The sequence below is a fragment of the Hoplias malabaricus genome, chromosome X2 (assembly GCF_029633855.1).
Source record: "Hoplias malabaricus isolate fHopMal1 chromosome X2, fHopMal1.hap1, whole genome shotgun sequence".
NCBI classification, from domain to species: Eukaryota; Metazoa; Chordata; class Actinopteri; order Characiformes; family Erythrinidae; genus Hoplias; species Hoplias malabaricus.
The window spans coordinates 43,358,849-43,378,352 of record NC_089819.1 but is presented as its reverse complement, the minus strand read 5'-3'; the positions used below and the strand labels follow the sequence as shown (position 1 = coordinate 43,378,352).

At 38.9% G+C, this 19,504-nt stretch overlaps 1 protein-coding gene across 11 annotated transcripts in view; it reads left to right on the top strand.

The window, feature by feature from the left end:
• The window catches only part of LOC136677241 (tight junction protein ZO-1-like), a 144,181-nt gene that overhangs the window by 89,307 nt on the left and 35,370 nt on the right, over positions 1-19,504 (top strand). For 10 of the 11 annotated variants that reach the window (XM_066654716.1, XM_066654719.1, XM_066654715.1 and 7 more), the window contains one exon: positions 18,886-18,942. In XM_066654716.1, the coding sequence (XP_066510813.1) occupies positions 18,886-18,942 (57 nt within the window). Of the gene's footprint in view, positions 1-11,954; positions 12,097-18,885; positions 18,943-19,504 lie in introns of those variants that run through there. The other variant, XM_066654720.1, reaches the window with a different exon arrangement.

The window sequence follows — 19,504 nt, the reverse complement described above, 5'->3', positions numbered from 1 at the left end:
TTATACCACAGTTCGTTACCACCGTTTATTATTAGGTTCTAAGATAAAGAAACTAGTGAAAAAAAGATTTGTTTGTTTATCAATTTTCTGCGAGGTTGAATAGTTCTGTTCCATCACACTTTTTGCTCTTTTCAACAAACTCTGGATCTTTAACTTGTGCGATATTGGACCCGTCCAGGACTTTTGAACATTGGTTCTCCCCAGCGAGCCGGTCCGTGTTCACACCAGATTTGTTGAGAAACAAAGCTGCATTGTTCAGAGCTTTTTGTGTAAATCAGGACAGAAGCACAGATACACACATAAAGTCGGTAAAATGTCATGGTTTAACCATTGTTTACAGCGGATTCAGATCATAGTGATTTATATCATACGCTAAATGACAAAAAAACAAAAACATGAACTGAAAATTAACTGGTTCCCTGCTGAGTGGAAAAAGTTCAGCCACAGTTCTTGTAAGTGCAGGCGTGGTTGCTAGGTTACATGAGTTTTGTGGAGTGATACCTGAAGAGCTTCGTTCATTTCATTATCGTGTAATATTGGCAGTACCAGAACGTCTCTCAGCCAATCACATTGCAGTGCCAGAACTAAGTGTGGTATAATAATAATAATAATAATAATAATAATATCATACCAATATCATGTCGTCTATATGCTCACCATCCAGCTGTTGAGGATATAGTCTCAATATATGTCATTGTAGCCAAAACACAAAAACGGCATTTTCCACTTTTCCCGTCTTAGTGTTAACAAGGCCGTGGAGCATGATTTCTGGAATTTTGACCCAACATCAGTTAGTTATTTAGTTTCAGTAGACTCGCTGGTTTATTCAAAACTGAGTGCAGGTGAGCTGACAACAAAGTTGTTCTAAATCTGCATAGAAATCCACAGTTTCAGTCCTTTTGATTCAACAGCAAGGTCTAGTGGACAGAGAGAATGAAGGGGAGAGAAAGAAAGACAAAAGCTGGCTCTAATCTCTGACTCACATGAACGGTGTTAGTGAGATCTCTTCTCTCACCCCTAATAAAGCTCACACCACCCAGACAGAATGATGCTGAGTTCCTGGCATTTTCAAAGCTTGCACTCCTGATGGTGCTTTTTTAGTTTAAACTCATTTTGTATTTGCTTGCTCTTTGTTTTGTGTATGTTTTTATGTAATTTATATACAATATAATTTAATGAAGATTGAAAAACTGAAGTTGACCTGAAGCATTTTCTGGACTTGTTTGGTAGTGCATTGCGGTAAATGTGAGTGCTTGGAAAATATCAGGTAATAGCAGGCTAGTGTCAGGATAAATACAGGACTGAGTCAAGCTGAGGGAGATTATCGACCCCACACAGACTATATTTAACCCAGACACAAACAATCTGAGGTGACAGTTGAGTGTCTGATTCAAGTAGGTTATTATGCTTGTGTGTGCATGTATGAGTATGTGTTTTATGTTTTTGCTGTTTTTAATGATGGTGTATTTTCTATGATGATGACAGTGATTATTGGCATGGTGGTGTGAGTGTGTTATTAGTGCAATTGTGTTGAATTTTATAATGATGATGAAGGACGGTCTGTGAAAGTGTGCGTGCATTTTACCTGCTACTAACTTTTTATGAATAATATCTAGGTCCCCTCAGTGGCTTATATTCAGTGATGAAATGCAGAAAGGTTTATATCTGAAGACAGTAGTAATACATTCATCAGTTTGTTAAATTAGACCTTTGAATGCAATTTGACTTACCCAGCCAAGATTAGTGTCCAACTTTGGCATCTTATATTAGCCATGGAGCTGTGAGGCTAAGTGTGCATAGTATCCAGCATAGTTTAGGATACGGTTTGATTTACTTTAATATTAAAATATATAAATGAAACATTGCTACTGAACCATTAAACATTCAATATGTTCACTTTGAAATGTAATATTTATTGAATATTAAATAATGCAATTATTAAATTAAATTAATATATATATACTTTAAAAAGTATTAAATGAATACAATACTTTATCTCATTAGAGATGTATGTTCATTGTCAGATGTCATTTTAAGTGTTTGAGGTCTTTCCAAACTGCCTTGTTAGTTTAAAATGTCTGTTATTTAGTAGTAGACATGAAAATGTTACATGCTTCATGGAATACTACTGTAAAACAGCCGACGGTTACTATTGCGGTTTCAAATTTTATTACCATTAAATCTTTGATTACTGTGGTTTCAAAAATCAGTGAACAGTGTCAGGCAAAGTTAGCAATCGTTTCACAGACCCAGTCACACAGGCGCAGCATGTAACATGGGTTTGTTTTGTGCCAGGGGAAAGATGGCTCAGAGACAGCTTTGGTGGTCTGTCTCAGTAAAAAGTAAGTTAACTACATGCTAGCTTATGCTGATGCTCTTGTAAACACATGCCATTGAGAGTGGCTGTAAAAATGTTATTTTATTTACTTTCTAAGGACGAGCAGGCATCTTGTTCTATAAGGCCTTCCAGCCAGAATTGAGCCATTGCTGCCCCATACCACCTTAAATGTTGCTATAATTATATTCAAGTGCTACCCCACTTTGAATTATGAATGACTTCTCAGTCTCTTTCCACCTTTAAACTCTGGTAGGTAACTTTCTGCCAAGTCTCTCCTAAGTTCAACCTTAAATTGTTTACATTCAAACGCATTTTCCTTTGTACTGTAGGAGCTTTTTGAAATAAACATGCCTCATAAATAGCAACCTTTAATTTGGTCTGTGCAGCAAAAATGAATAAAAATCAGGTTTGCATGCTTTTTATATGGGTGTTTTCTATTCTTTTTTTGTTTCTTTACTTTTGAGACACATTTTATTGTGAGTTTTGAAGGATCTGGGTGTGGGTGGATGTCAGTGATGTGCTGAAGCTGAATTGGAGCTTGGATTCTCTGTGCCCAAACCACAACAAATCTGCCAAAATATTTTTATATTTTTAGATAAAAACACAACTTTGCCTAATGTGAAACTACTTATATCCCTGTTTTCTTGCTTCTTTCTCCACCCTTCCCTATTGCTTTTTGTCTATTTTTCTCTTCCAAAAACAGGAAAAAGTGCCCATTAGCACAGAGCCAGTGCAGCTGAGAGGATCTGTGAAATCCATTTTCTCATTAGCTCTCAGTTAAAAAGTTAGAAATCTCTGATACTTTAAACAAGTTATATTTGTAACAGCGAAGGACAGTAATTGTTGTTTTGGTATTTCAGTGCACATGTCCCTTTGTTCAGACTGAACTAATTACACTGTATTGTATTTCCCTTTGTCTTCTTAAGTATCAGTTTTATGTGAAGCAAATGTTTAGTTGTATTTTAAAAGCTGCCAGTAGACATCTTTGATTGTCACTTCATTACATCACATGATAATTATACGTTTTTTTTTTACTAATCTGTATAACGTGGAGGTTACTTTAATTGTATCTTGATGGTAATTAGATGGCGTAACGGCGCTGGGAATTAAGCTGCCTATAGTAAAGCCTCATTAATTCTGTGGCAGCCTCTGTAGGTCCTTTGTGAGCATAGCTGCTGTGTGAAAGCTGGAGAATTCCTTTGAGTAGGTCTGGCCTGGTGTACCAGTCTGCCATGTGACTGTTCTCTAGGACAGGGTTTCTCAGCCCCAGGCCTACTGCTCCAACACCATACACATGGTATTGTTGTCCTTCCTGGCCATTTGAGCTATTTTTTGTTTTCAAATCAAACCTCATTGTCTAACTGGTAGTGTTTGAATAACCCAACTGAGAAAGGTTAATAATAAAATGTAAAACACAGCGTTTTTAATGTTTCGTTCTGAGCAGGAAGCGTAAGAGGTGATGTATAACTGATTACTGGATTTGAGGATTTATAATTTGAAATTGTAAGTTTAATTAATCCTTTGGAATTCTTTTTATTTATTTATATATATTTTTTTGCAAGAGCATTACAACTACTGTCCTGACATTCTCTCTAATTGTAATAAGATATAGTTATCTACAGATATAACTGATTTTATAAGCTTGTCCACATGACGAACAAATAGTTACGTTATCATCAGAATGCAAGCTCTAGAGGAATACTCTGTAATGTATACATGAGGTGTATTGCTCATAACAATGTATCTCAAGAAGATAATTGTTTGTCATCCAGGCTTACTGGAAGGATGTGGTGATTAGCTGATGAGTTTAATCAGGAGGGTAAGTGGAGGCTCAGGCAGGAATCAGGATGGTGAGCCCCCATGAGAGTTTAGAAGTGCTAGGGTGGGAGCATGCTCTATCTCACTATCACTCTCACATAGTCTCACACACTCACCCCCCTGCTTCCCACACTAACAGTCAGTCGGACCCCCTGCTGAATGTAGTCATTGTTGTACAGTTTAACATCATTGTGTATGTGTGGGGGTGTGTGTACTTGTTTGTGAAACAGTGAGGAATTCTGACGTGGGAATGTTGTCAGAACCTTGTTTTGGTCTGCTGCTGAAGGGCTTGCTGTGAGAGGGTTGTGTTGTAATGCTGCCGCATCAGCCTAATGAGCAGAGACCCCCTTATTCTTTTTTTTCTCCTTTTTCTCTCTATCTCTTTTCGCCATGATACTGGATACTAGCAATATACTAGCAAACCCAACATTATATTTTACTCGTACTAGGAATGAACCATTGGATTATAATGCCGCATTGTTGTATCAGTATACAATGTATTCATTTTTAACATAGTATTATCAGGTGTCAAAGCTAGTATGTTAACTTGAAGCTAATACATGCACCCGTTTATTCATTTAACCCAAGACAAAACAACTTTAACATCATATATAATAAAAAAGACACTTTTAACGGTGGTGATTTTGCATCATTTGATAATACCCAAAGCAATATATGACCCAAACAACTAACTTCAAAAACCAGGAAGTACATTAGAAGTAAAAAATAGGGAAGACTGAGTGGCAGTGCAGTTCCAAATGCTAAAAACACTTTATATTTTCTAGTGTGTTTATGCCATTCTTATCATTCTCAAGTCATTCTTGTGCTCTTATTTTTACTTTGGGTCAGTTCAGGGTTGGTTTTATTTGATGTCGGCAGAATTGTAAAAATCTTAAATATTTGTCGGGGGAAAAAAACCTTATAATTTAGTGATGTTACAGTCACACAAGTCAGATCGTTCCTGGAAAGGAATTATTATATTATGTTTCATCTTTAGCTGAGATTTAGCTTAGAATCTTGTAAAATCTCCATGTCAGAACGGAGTGCTCTCAAAATAGACATAAAGTAAAAGAAGTGGGCCATTCCATGTGTTCTGCTACAGTGGTCAGTGGCAAAGCTGTTTCCAGTGTTATCAGAGAGAGAAAGATCTCAGGGCCTTGGCTGCTTATCAGCACATTCCTGCCCTGTGGAATTGTGTGTGTGTGTGTGTGTGTGTGTGTGTGTGTGTGTGTGTGTGTGTGTGTGTGTGTGTGAGGACAGGAGCAGCAGGCCAGCACCAGATAAGTCTCCGAGAGCTCATTGGGTCAGTGCAGCATTGATTTAAGTGCTCTTGTAGCAAGGCCAGAATCTCAGGGCCTGGTTATCATCTCTGACCTGCCAGCATCCTGCCACTGCAGACACCAAGTAAAAGACTGTGAGCTTGTGTGTGTATGTGACAATGGGTGGGAGAGCTGGTATTTTCCTGCATAAGCCTAAGTGCTAATAGAATTCCCACTGACACAAAGTGCTTAACCATAACTTAACCATAAACCATTACTATGCTAGCACGTCCACTTAGAAGTAGACTTGAGCTGGTTAAATAAAGCACACTTTACTTCTGTCTTGATGGCTGTCAGTATATGTCAGAAACCACCAAATATTGCTTGAAGATAATCAAAAGCATAAGTGTGTGTGTGTGTGTCTGCATTACCGTACATACTTGCTAACTAATGAAACCAATCTGAATCCTTCCAGGCTAGGGACCTTGAACATTGGCTTAACTTTATTAATATTTTGGTTCCAGGTTATTTAAAAATTAAGAAAGAAATATATCACAGCCTTACAGATTACAGGCTAGAGCATCCTTTTGGGGATGCACGATACCTTTTTCCCTACTGATACTGATATTTCATGTTCAAGTATCTGCCGAGTATTTTAACGACTAGACAGATGCCTATAAATCCAGATAATAATAATGCTGTACTTACAGATTTTATTATTTTAAAGCAGTGTTCTGTATCACTAAAAAGGTATAACCTTAAAAATATAAAATTATGAAGTTTCAGAGGCATGAAAAAATAAATATTTCCCACAATGCGTTTTTTTTTCCTTTGCAGATCTACACAGATAGCAGCACAAATGATAAACGCAGCAAGTTGTATGTCCGTATTTAGCTATGTCTCCAAGGAAGCGCATTTGGTTGGGGAGTTTGGAGTCGTGTAGGGTGTGTCTGACATTTTTCCAGTCTCCGTAAAAATGGACAAAAACAGTCGTGTAGTGTAAAATGCCTAGTCTGTTTAGAATCTGCCCCAACTTCGTCTAGTGGTGTGCATATGCTTGTCAGTATCTGCTTCATGGGGTGTGTTCCGAAAAGTGTCCTGTGTACTACATGCAGGGAATAGGGAATAATGGGACATTTCCAAAACACCTTTAGTATCAGTGCTTTCTGTAGCCAATACTGATACTGTGTTTAAGTGCCAGCATAGGTGCCGATACTGATACGGTATCCGTATTGGTGCAACACTATTCTTGGGTTATCTGTCTGTCTGTTGCCTCTATCTGCCTGTCTGTGTGTTCTGTGTGTCTGTCTAATGTATCTGTTCATTTAAATCATTTAAATGAGTTACTGGAGAAATGTGCAGTGAATTTAAAAGGCTCCAATATCTACAGTTCAGTAGAAACATTTTGGACAATGTTTGCTGCCTCTCTGTTCACCATTCTGTTACATCACATGTCTTCCTAATGTCCAGTGATAATTTGAAGATATGATGCGAAGGCACAATTAAGAAGGACACTATAAGAAAGTCATTTAGAGTAGTAGCTTTATAGTTGAAATGTCCTCAGACAGAGTAAGTTCATAGTGAGATGGCAAAAGTTTAAGTGCTGTTGAAGTTTCTCTGCTCCTAGTATTTTCTGTGTGTGTCTGTGTGAGCATGTCAGTGAGGGAGTTAGAGGCATGCATGCTTCAGTAGGAATGACTTTGCTGTTGGGGTCGCTACAAAACAGTCACAGCAGTAGCGCTGGGTCATTGAGCAGGGTTACAGCAGACGAGAGGCTTAGCACAGATGAAGTGTAGGTAGGTTTAAAGAGGAGTACTATGATGGACAGTCGTCTTGACAAAGCAGATCTGATACTAATCATGTTAATGTGAGTCTAACCTTGTTTGAACCTACCATGCACTTATAAAAGTTTAGTTTGGACCAAGCCCTGGGCTAAAATGGTCTGAATGATAACCACTGTTATCACTGTAAAATAGTCCTACACTAGTCCAATCAAAACAGTTCAGCCATCAACATCACTATGGTACAGAATAGTGAAGATTAATGGAGTGATGGGGTGTCCCACAGCTTGAGTCATGTTACTAGTTTGCTGGCCTTTTCCAGCTCATCTTTGCCTTTGTCAGCCCACGAGGACTTTGAAGAGAAGCATGGTGCAGATTAACTTTTTAATCTGGGATTATAGGTTTTGTATTTTTATTCCCTCAACTATTCCCATCAGAGGCTGAGTCTCTGTTGGCATGTTTTTTGCAAAACCGAAAGAATCCTCCTTTACCCTAATGATGACTGTATTATAGAGTAGCACTGTGACTGTCAGTAAGTAGACCGTTTTAAATGCTTATTTTCTTATCCAAGATATTCAAAATCGAAAGTTTAAATGGGTGGTTTATAGTATAAGTTAGAGTTATATCCATGTGTGTGTTTGTAGTGTCTGTGATATCAGTTTTTGGCAATCCTACACTGTTCTTTCAAACTTTTTTTTTTATGCATCTTTTATCTTGATACTGTGATATATTTTGGAAGTACTGTGATATTGAACTTAATATCATTCACCTGGGTTAAAGTTGCATAAAAGTTCTGTTTTGTCATTGAATAATAAGTGATTTGGAAGGCTTTGAAAATGTAGCCGTGCAAAATGGTGGATTTCTAAATTATTTTTGGTATTATTATTATTATTTATTTAATTTAGGTTTTTCTAAATATTTGGTGTGGGACTTTAAATATTTTGTTCTGATTTTTTAAAAAAATATTATTAATTAATATCTGCAGTGTGCAAAAGACAGCATTCTGTTGGTCTGTCCATGCATGTGTGTCTGCCTTCCATCCAGGCCATGTGACTCTGTGTGTGTGTGTGTGAGCAAGCAGCTGACGATGCAGCTGCACACTGCGTTCACCTTCCTCGGGGAGCTGGCTAGAGGAGAGGGATAATGTTGTCATGGTTACACGTACTATGATGATGTCAGAAGATGAAAGCTTCCGGCACTGTGTCCTGCTGTGAGTGCCGGTGTCGGATTGGCCGGCAGTGTCCTACACTATAACACCAAAGCTCTTGGAGCAGGACAGCGGATCTTTCCTCTCTCATCCACGCCTGCTCTGGGCTATTTTTACACTCTGATTGTGAAGAACTATGTAACAGGATTAGGCATTTTCCCCCACTCTGTCTGTAGTGAATGTTATGCTGGACAAGCCATATTCCGTTTTGAGAAACTGTTGAAAAGAATGTGGATGTGTTCATGTATGTTTGTTCTGCTCTGTATTTCTTGCACTGTGCTACCAACTCAGAGAGGGGCCAGTCATATTCTCTTGGACTCCCAGGGTATTACTGGGGATCATAGGGTTCACACACAGACCACAATGCTTGCTAATTGGTAATTAAATTAATTAAAAAATAAGCAGTTGAGTCTTTTATTGTTGCAATAACACACCTCTGCATCCAGACCACAAAGCTAAAATGGTCAAATGCCTTTAGACCACCTCCAGAGGTGGCTTGAGCTGTGAGATCACAATGCATCTCTGAGAAACTTTGGTTGCTGTTCATGTCTGTGCTTGGATTGGGTTAACCAGTACACATGTTAATGCCAGGTGTGAACACAAGCTATATATATATATATATATATATGTGTGTGTGTGTGTGTATTTTTTAATCCTGTGACAGTGCAGGCATTTTCTGCTGGTAACTGAACTTTACCGACACTGCATCTCAGACTGATCTCTACATTAGACTCTTTTTGTTATTTGGCCATTTTTAGTTTTGTGCTTGGAGAATGAATTGAATTGGAGAGCATTTGGCTGGCCGAGGGCAGAAATAGAGGGCTGCGTGTGAAAGCCGGCAGTGATGTTTTGCCCAGTGCAGGAGCGGAGCCAGGAGAACAGTGCTGCCCCAGCCAGAGCAGCACATTAAAAAAAAAAAAAAAAACGCTCCTAAGGCTTCAAACATGACCCTCATAGATCTACTGAATGCAGTGGGCCATGTTTGAAATGTGGAGAGTATCGTTCTGCTGTACTTTACTCGAAGCTATAAGATACACAGTTTACCAAGGCAACAGGTATATTAAAAATACATAAGTCATTAAAAAAAAAAATTAAATACAGAGAATGTAACCTGTATTGTTTTAGCTTTTTTTTTTATCTTTTATGACTAAGCACTGGTGCAGTAGAAATTCAAAATAGATCACATGACCATTCTCTAAGAATAGTGTGTGTGTGTTTGCATAGCATGACATCATAGGCAACAACTCTAGCAGCATTCTGTGACAGTTTTCTCGATCTCATCTCTAAGGGATTAATGTGTTTAAGATTTGAGGCAGCATGAATGTGTTCCTGTGCAGAGCTCTTTTGTACCCTGTAGGGTGTATTGTCACAAAGTCAGGAGTTAATTGTAATGCACAGTTTGTGAATTGTTCAGCCAGTAGTCTGATGTTTAATTTCAAGCCCAAATATCAATGACAAAATATCTGGCAACTTAATTTAGATAGTGTTGCTGTCACACAGTTCCAGGGTCTTGGGGTTGTGTTGGAGTTAGGTTTGTCATAATAGATGTTTTTTGTGGTTGATGCATTGTCCTCAAACTAATTGTGATAAATTATATTATTGTCATTTTAAGACAACTTAATCCGGAGATATAATGAGAATATATTAGCCTAATAATGCACTACAACCATTTAAACAGCAAATACATTTTAGAAATTTACTTTTTTAAGAATATTAGGGGGCGGCACGGTGGCGCAGCAGGTAGTGTCGCAGTCACACAGCTCCAGGGGCCTCTCCGTGTCCGCATGGGTTTCCTCTGGGTGCTCCGGTTTCCTCCCATGGTCCAAAAACACACGTTGGTGTGTCACGTTGGTGACATTCTAAAGTGTCCGTAGGTGTGAGTGTGTGACTGGCGCCCCCTCCAGGGTGTATTCCCCGCCTTGCGCCCAATGATTCCAGGTAGGCTCTGGACCCACCGCGACCCTGAATTGGATAAGTGGTTACAGATAATGAATGAATGAATGAATCAATGAAGAATATTAGGGCTGTAAGGAGCTTGGTGTGGTCTCCCTGTGTCTTTGTGTTTTTCCTTCAGTTTTCTCCCACACACCCTGGTAGGTAGATTGGCCATGCACATGTGTCCATAGCAGTGAATGTGTAATATTTGCCTTGCTCGCAGTGATTTCTTGTAGGGTCCCCAAAGTTTTCAGCCCTATATTATAGCGTGTGTGTGTGTGTGTGTGTGTGTGTGTGTGTGTGTGTGTGTGTGTGTTTAATAGTTTACAAGAGTTTCCAATCCTTGCCTGTGAGCTGAGACAGATTGTTAAGAAAAAAAAACTCATAAAAATGGAGCTCTTGTGACCTCAGTATGTTTTGGGACAAGAAATAACTGGGGGAAAAAATAATAAACATCCTACAAACAATCCTATGAGCTCTTAATGCTAAACAAAAGTGTAGAGAAGCAAGATTGGACCTCACCACAAGGCTTTCACTTTATAAAATGAATACATGTGAATCAGGGGTTGTGGAGTTCTGGCATAGGAATGCATCTGTGTGTGTGATCTGTAATCGTTTGATTCCAGAAGACATCCCTGAGCCAAGTTCCACTCTTTCAGAGCATGGAAATGAGTAATCTGTAACTAAACACCCACACCATGAGCAATTGTTTTACTTAGGAGAGCAATAATTCTTTTGATAATGTATGTCCAGTTTGTTAAACCCCTTACCTTGAGTCATTGTGAGGAGTTCTGTGTGTTCTCTCTGTGTCTGTGTATGATTTCTCTAGGTGCTCTGGTTTTATTTCACAGTCCAAAAACGCATGCTGGTGGGTGAAATTGTCATGCAAAGGTCTATAGGTGTGAGTGAATGGGTGAGTGCATGCTGCCCTGTGATGGACTTGTGCCCTGTCCGCATTCTGCAAAGTGGACAAGTGATTTAAGAAATGAATAAACACATATTTCTGTTTTGTTATCAGTGAATTCTATAAGGTTTCTAATAGCTCTGAGGTTTAGCATTAAGCCTGAGATGTGCCTGATCAGTGAAGGTGTGTGTGTGTGTGTGTGTGTGTGTGTGTGTGTGTGTGTGTGTGTGTGTGTGTGTGTGTGTGTGCGTGCACGCGTGCGCATACTTCAGAAATGCAGCACTCACTGCTGCAGTTAGAGTTGCAGGTATAGGACCTACGGCAGATGCAGTTGCATATAGGACAGTGGATATGGGCTGATTGTTACCAGAGGTTGTATTGGGTGGGGTTGCATGGAAGGGAAGCATGTGTGTGTGTGTGTGTGTGTGCATGTTGCAGTAGTACTGCATAGTGTTGTCAGAGTAAAAGATAGGGGATAGCACATGCACGATGTACATGTCTATCTCTCACACACTTAATTCTCTGCGGACTTGTTTTTAGCAAAGGGGGTTTTCCTTGCTGCTCTTTGCCATATCCTGAAGACAGTATATCATGCGTGTGGTTTGCATTCAAGTTTATCTCCTCGCTGCATCTCTTTTCTGAGGACGTGTGTGTGGACTACCTGTCTGTCATTCTAATGAGGGATCCGCACTGCATTGGAGGAAAACTGCAGCATTCTGTGCAAAAGCCAACACTAACCTCCTCCAGACTCTTTCTATGGATTTATTCAAGGGAGACTGAATATATGGGGAGAATATATGGAGAGCAAAGCCTTCAGTAATTCACTCTCCCGGTTGCAACATCCTGAGATTGAGGTAGAGTGTCTTTATCTGTTTGTGTTCAAAGGGAAAGGGAGTGTGCAGTTTACTTGGCATGTTATCTCTTTTTCAGTTGTAACTCATTGTTTGAGCAACACTTTCTGGAATCATATGACAAAAGAAACATCTCACTTGAGGATATGCGCAGTGTGGGGCACTTGTATGCAGTCTCAGCTCTGTATGGAAATCTTTGTTTGGAGAAAGTCCAATCAGATGTGGACTTCTGATATCCAGAAAACAGATCCATCCTGGTACAGCCCCTAAAACAGATTGCTTCTAGTCTTGCTGGCTTTCATCTGAGCATAGTGTCAGAGTGGCTTAACATGCTTTGTTTCCTACTTGCTTTATAAGGAGTGCTGTATTTCAGAAGTGTGGGACAGGCAGCAGCAGTTCTGTTCAGCACTGGCCTGTATCCACATGACATTGTGTCTCTGTTTTAGCATCTAGAGGAAGGGTAGATAATATGGCAAAAGAATTTCCCAATTTAGCCTTTATCGAAATGTGTGTTACTTCATTTGATTTGACTGATTATGCTCTTACTTGTGGACAAAATAGGGTTTAAACAGCTGTGCTAGAAACAGTCTTAATCTTTTTTCATTTAATTTGGCCAGTGTTCTTTAAGTGTTTGACAATGTTTTTATCCAGTGAGGTTTTTTTTTTGTTGTTGTTGAAAATTCTTCCGTAACAGGAAATGTCCTTCCTGCAGAGAATCCTAGCTGGTACATGCATCCTGTTCCACAAAATCAGCAGCCTACAGATAAAGTGATGTAACTCTTGAGATGCTAACAGCTGCAAACCTCAGCACAGAGCCAATTAGACTTGCAGATGCACATGTTGTTCACTGAGGGTATTGCCCATAAACCTGCCTACAGAATCATGTAGTGTTTAGCTGTTGTAATATATATAGCAAGAGTATTTAAAGAAATATCCACATTATTAAAAGCCCAAAACTCACTATCAGAGTGAGTCTAAAGGTTTGATTCCATTTTAACAGGCTTATAGGATTTGGTTTGGAAGATGGAGATCCCTTGATCTAGGTAACACAGCAAGGGTTTGTTCCAGTGTAAGGATGTTGAATCATTTCCTGCTAGGCGAAACAATGGAAAGGGTCAGCAGTCAGAACTCTCTGTCTTTTGAGTTGAAGCAAAAACTGCCCCTTGCCGGTGGATCAAACATTTTTTAGACCTTGTGCAAAATGAAGTCTCCGTTTGGTTTGGTCCTTCTGTAGATGTGTATCTTTCACATTATTGAAGTATTGCTCTGAAGTGTGAGAGTGATACTGGCTTGCTGACATTAGCGTTATTAATAATTGATCGGCAGTGCAGGTAGAATAGCCGCATTCAACTGCCTTCTGTTCATGGCCCAGTCTGTCTCAGCTGCTGTTTACACTTACAGACACACACTCATATATTGGGAATAGAATGTTTCTCAGTGACACACAAGAATTTTATACTTCATATGGATGTAACGGCTTAGTAGTTTGCCTGTTTTGTCTGCGATGTGGATATGGGAACATGGGAGAGTACGTTTCTCTTTGTGAGGGTTTTATTTACACAGCTGAATATGGAGGACACCCCCACTACCCCTTAATTCTCACAAGAATAGTTGTCTATATCCTGTGTGTATTTAGATGAGTAAACAAAGGCAAGATATGAGATAGTAGAAGTTGCTTTCTATTACAGCTAATACACACTTGAAATGCTAATGGACACCAGATACACCTGCATCAGTTTCAGTTGGTTTAGATCACTAGTGAGCCACATCATTTTCTTCACAGAAGCTTTCAGAAAATATTACCAAATGATACATTGATCTTAATGCCAAGTTCACACACAATATTTTCAGTTGCTCACTGAGTAATCATCAGGTTTAATATCAGGACCTGACGGCAACTCTAAATCCAGTAGTATGAAAAATGTTGCAAATGGCATTGAGTGTGGTAATGAGTTACAGCCAATATGATTGTCAGTAATTTGAGCGAAATACACTTACTTAAGTGTAAGGACTTCCTAGTGCTGGGCGATATACCGATTTGCACTGCGCATTCAGCGCAGTGGTAAATGGTTTCACAGGGGACGTTTTTCAGTGCTGCGCCGCTAAACACAAACGGAGCGGAGCGCAAGTATTAGTGGAGGTGTTGAGTGCAGTGAAAATGGACAGGGGAGGTTCTGAACCAGAAGTTGTACCAGACACTGAATTAGAAGATGATGACCCAGAAGAAAAAAGGTGTTTGTTGTCTACTTTATATCTAAATATCTACCTCTTGTTTGTGTAGTATGTTGTAAATGAATGAAGGTAAAGTTTTCTTAAAAAAAAAATGGTGAGAGATTGATAACAGAGTGTAGCTGGTTTATATATGTTGTGCAGAGCAAACAATCACTGCTGCCCATGAGTCCTTATCCATCTTCTCAATATTCTTTTCTTGTTCTTACATGGGCTGTCGCTGCAGATCAGTGTGCATGATTTAAATGATTAAACTGATGAATGTTTTCAGCCCATAACATCTCAGTTCATAATATATAATATTAGCTAAGTTCTTTGTCCTTTGATATTTTGGTTAAAATTAACTGAAGTATAGGGCTTTTTAAACAGAGAACAAATTCTAATTAATACTAACGTCATAAAATGAAATCTCAGTAAAATTTGAGATTTTAAAAAACATTAAATAGGTGCCTAAATTCTTGTGTGTTCAGGAAATCCACTCCTAATGGCCACCCAACAACAGAAAGCCTCTTAGTTTTACCTGGCCGTCAGCTTTTCAGCCCACCTCTCCCCTGGCAGCTCTAAGAGGCCTGACTCTAACAGAGGCTTTCTTAAGAGGCAGATCAAGGTTCTGGCTCAGAGAAGGACTCCCCACGCCTTGCCTTTGTTTCCTCAGCTCTGCACTCTGCTTTTGGCTCAGGCTTTGCCCCAGGCTTGAATTTAACAAAAAAAGAAAGTGTAAATATACCACATTGTCCCTCTTGTCCAGCTGCAGAAAGAACCTTATTGTTCAGGACTACTTGCAAGGACTTATTAGATAATCGCTGCCTTTACAGACTTTTCTTTTTTTTTCCCGTTTGTTTTCCTTCGAAAAGTGAGATTTTTATTTTTGATTTTTGTTCCCTTAAGCCATTTGGGTTGGCTTCTGGAACTAAGGGTGTGGATATAAAGTACAGGGGTATGCAAGGGATCCGTGAAGGTGGGAATAAATCAGATACAGTGTAGAACTATTATCCAGACTATTGCTGCAGCTAACAACAAGGTTATAATCAGTTCATCTGTTGATTATTTGTTTACTGCAGCATTTCAAAGCAATATAATGAACAATGCCCTTTTTAAAATTATAAATAAAAAAATATATATAAATTATGCACTGGCACTTTTAAATTTTTAAAGCAGTGTTCTATTTTATACAGTATATGATTTAAAAAGAAAAATGTATAGATCATGAGTTGCAAATATATGAAAACAAAATACAGTATGTAGTTTTGTTTGACATGATGTGCTCAGCTGGTTTTGATGGGCCAGGAATGAATGAGTAGAGCCTTGCTAAACCCATCCTGAATCAGAGAATTTGCTTTTATGGAAGTTGTTGTAGCTCTAATTCAGTCCCAATTTTCATTAGGGCCCAGCTTTGATATAAGATTTCCCTAATATTTAAGGTTTTATTTATTTATTTATTACTGTTGACAACTTTGCTTTTTCTTGTTCCTAGGGCTGTGCACAGGTGTTTCCCTTTCACTTTCATTATAAGAAGTTGTAGCTCATTAAAGAATAAATTCTTTAGAGGTCACATGCAATCTGCTGTTTCAGCATGCTTTGAATTAAATGGACACAAAGTTCAAATAAAGAGTGTGATTGTATTCTTTGATCAGTGGGAATTTTATTTTCCAGTTCTTTTTGAATGTGTCCCCAGACCCTTGATTAATACAGTAACTACAAAACTGCACTACTCTTCTCGGACAAGTGTGTTTTAATCTGGCCTTTGCAGCGGGCTGATTAATTAAAGGATAATCTCATCAGTGTGGCGGAGCTGCTTATCCGGCCTGAAGTAAACAATTTGTGGTGTGTCAGAGATTCTTTCCTGTCTTCCTGCTGCCCGTGTTCAAATCCTTCTCCATACACACACCATTTAGCTCACTCTTCTGCTCTCTCATGTGCACAGATACATTGACTAAGAATGGGCACCACTTCTCTGAAAATGATTTAAGCAAATTCATTATAGCTCTAATAATGTAAAATTACATTACCTGACAATTACATATAATTTAGAGATAAAAGTATGAGGTCAATATATGGTTGTATTTTTCCTTTGTGTTTGGTGACTTAAAACAGTGCTTAAGTGAAAGCAGATATGTTAAAAATGTCTGCACAGAATTGCTGTAGCTGCATATGACTACTAGTGCACAGTGGTGTTATTAAACACTCATCCAAGACGGAAAACATAAGCGCAGATGAAGCTTGGCAGATAACACTTGCCCAGCTGTAGCTAGCAAACATCTTTTTGCTAGCCACTGTTTGGCACCATGAGTAGGGAAACTAAGCCAACTAACTGCACAGATGATCCCCAGATACAGCTTTTAGCTATTGAATAGAAGACAGATAATAATAATAATAATAATAATAATAATAATATGTTAGCATCACTTTTAAATATTTAGATTTTAATCTGAAAGGTATTCATACCTTGCATGAATACAACAAATTAGCAAGTATTAAGGAAAGTAGAGAGCTGTTGGTGTGGGGGTGTGTTGTGGAAACATCTGGGCCCCACCATTGGAACGGAAAGTATGTGCTAGTTATGTGCTGAGATGTTGTGTTTCTGTCCATAATAGTTCAACACCTGTACTGTGCTAAGGGGTCGAGGATGAGCACAGGATGCACTGGCTAAAAATTCAGCTTTTTCCAATCTCACCAAATGAGCTGTGTGATAGTAACGTGGTTTGTAGAGTGGCTTGAATTTTTTATTTATTTATTATTATTATTTTTTAAATTAATTTTTATAACTAGAGATGGCCGGATAATACTTTCTTCTTTTCCAAGAGTACCTCTGTTGAAACCTTGTTTTATGTTGAGCTTCAGAAAAAATAGCCACCTTCAACTTTTGACATAATTAATAATTCATTTTCTCATTGTAAACGCTTATCCAGTTCAGGGTTATGGTGGGTCTGAAGCCTACCCAGAATCACTGTGCAAAAGACACAGTTGTTCCTACTTATAGAATGGACATATAGCAAATATTCTATTACAGTATTTGTAGATGATGCATTAAAAGGAAGGATATATGTGGGGGAATTAAGAAATGGAGCTGTACAGTGGAGTACAGTTAATGGATCTGTTTGGGAAGCCTAGATGTATGGCATTGCAAGGAATTATCTTGTTTTTCTGGTGAAATATGGACATCCCTGTGCCTTTGGGCTGTACAAGGCTGTATGCCTGTCCTAGTCATGTGACCACCAGTATGGGAAATATTTCTCATGGCGGGGCCCCTACAATTTTCTCGTACCGTCCAGTGAGCCACCAACCTCCAAGCTCTCCAGCACCCCAGAGGAATGCAGCGGGGAGGGTGACGGATGGTTTTGAACTGGGTCAGAGCCTCTTTTCACAATGGAGTTGGACTGTGAGAGTGGAAGAGGAGGAGGAGGAGAAAAGGGAAAAAGGTTTTCTAGTCTGAAGGCACCCCTTTTGCTGCTTATCCTGGAAGAATGATCTCCCAGTTGACTGTGTGTCATAATTAGGTCAGGATTAATTGTATGCTGATTGTGGGGACATGTGAAGTTCAAGGGGATGGGTCAGTTTCCCCCAAAACTATTGGGGAAATTAGAGCCCCTTTCTGTGGGTCTATTTAAAAACTCCATTATTATGTATAAATTACTTTTGTCTTTTTAAATTCAACGCATACGTCATTGATTAAGAAACAGTATCAAATGTGGACTGCTTCCATTTGACCTATATTCAGTCCATTATATTAATCATAAATAGGTTAGAATTTTACAGCTGCAGGGATGCAGTGCTTTCTCTCCACAGTTCCTTTCTCATCACTACACACCAGAAGGGATCAGAAGGCAGCTTGTGCATTTGTGGAGAAAATGCGTGTAATATATTTGCAGTCAGGACAGAGGGACGCTGTCTATTTAAAGCGTAGTGTGATTTCAGGCTTGATTCAGTCATTGCAGGATGAGATGAGCATTTGCTAATTTTGCTAAAGGGGTCACACAGAGAACCATAGACGGGCATGCTCAATTTAGTGGGCAAGGAGTAGATAGAGACTATTGCGGTACATTTTTTGTTCACTGGTGGTTTGACATGTTCATTTCTTCCATTCTGTGTTTATTCATGCATTACTTGGCTTCATTCATAAGCCTTTTTTTTAATCAGATAATTGATCAGAGATGGGGGTTTAATCTCACAGTTATTCAGTTCCTAAGGGAATTGATTAAATGCGTCATGAAATCTCTTTAATTTAAATTTTTTTGAATACATCTTTCTGAATGAGTTTGGAATATAGTAGAGGAATATAGACAATAAAATAAGAAGGAAGTTTCTTAATTTTTGGAAGTGTCAGCTTGATTTTAGCTGAACATTTAGTACACAGGGTGTATTAGAACATACACTACAAGTAAAGTTTGGACACATTTTCTCATTAGGGAGTTTGAAATAAAACAAAAAAATTACTTTGTTTTTACTATCTGACTAAAGGCATTTTTGAGGCTCAGTTACCCTTCTCACTTTCCACATGTTCAGTCATTTTTCTAACCGTCTGTTTCTTGCTCTGTCTGACCCTGCGTTCTCTCTGTCTTACAGAGTGCAGCGATGGAGGAAACTGTTATATGGGAGCAGCACACAGTGACACTTCACAGGGTAAGTGTGGAGCATTCTGTTTTTGTTTCTCTTTTCTCTTTTGTTTTCCCACTCTCGATCTGTTCTCTCTCTCTCTCTCTCTGTCTTGCCTGCCAACCTTTTTTCTTTATTGTTCTTCCAAAATTCTCTTTGATCCCCCCACCCCGATTATTTTTTTTCCATCTTCTTTTATTTTATCACTTTATTGCTTTCTCTACTTTTCTCCCTTTTTCTCATTGTGTGTGTTGGGTAGGCCAGCTGCAGGAAGTGTGGACACACACACACACACTCTAGCACTCCTGCCCCGAATGGCAGGAAGTGTGTGTAAGGAAGAAGTGGTTGATCAGCTCCTCTTCCCACTCTTCCTCTTCCTGTATGTAGTCATGCTTAGAATAAGAGATGCAAATGGACTGACCATTCTTCATTCATTACGTCTGCATCAATGCTAAGAATGTAAGTAAAGCCTACATGCTAACATAGCTGCGGCATTTCTAAAGAGCTACAGAATGTTAGCCAACTGTATAGTTACAGCATTCTTATGAAGTATCTGTAGGAAATCCTTTATATCAATAGAATATGGTTA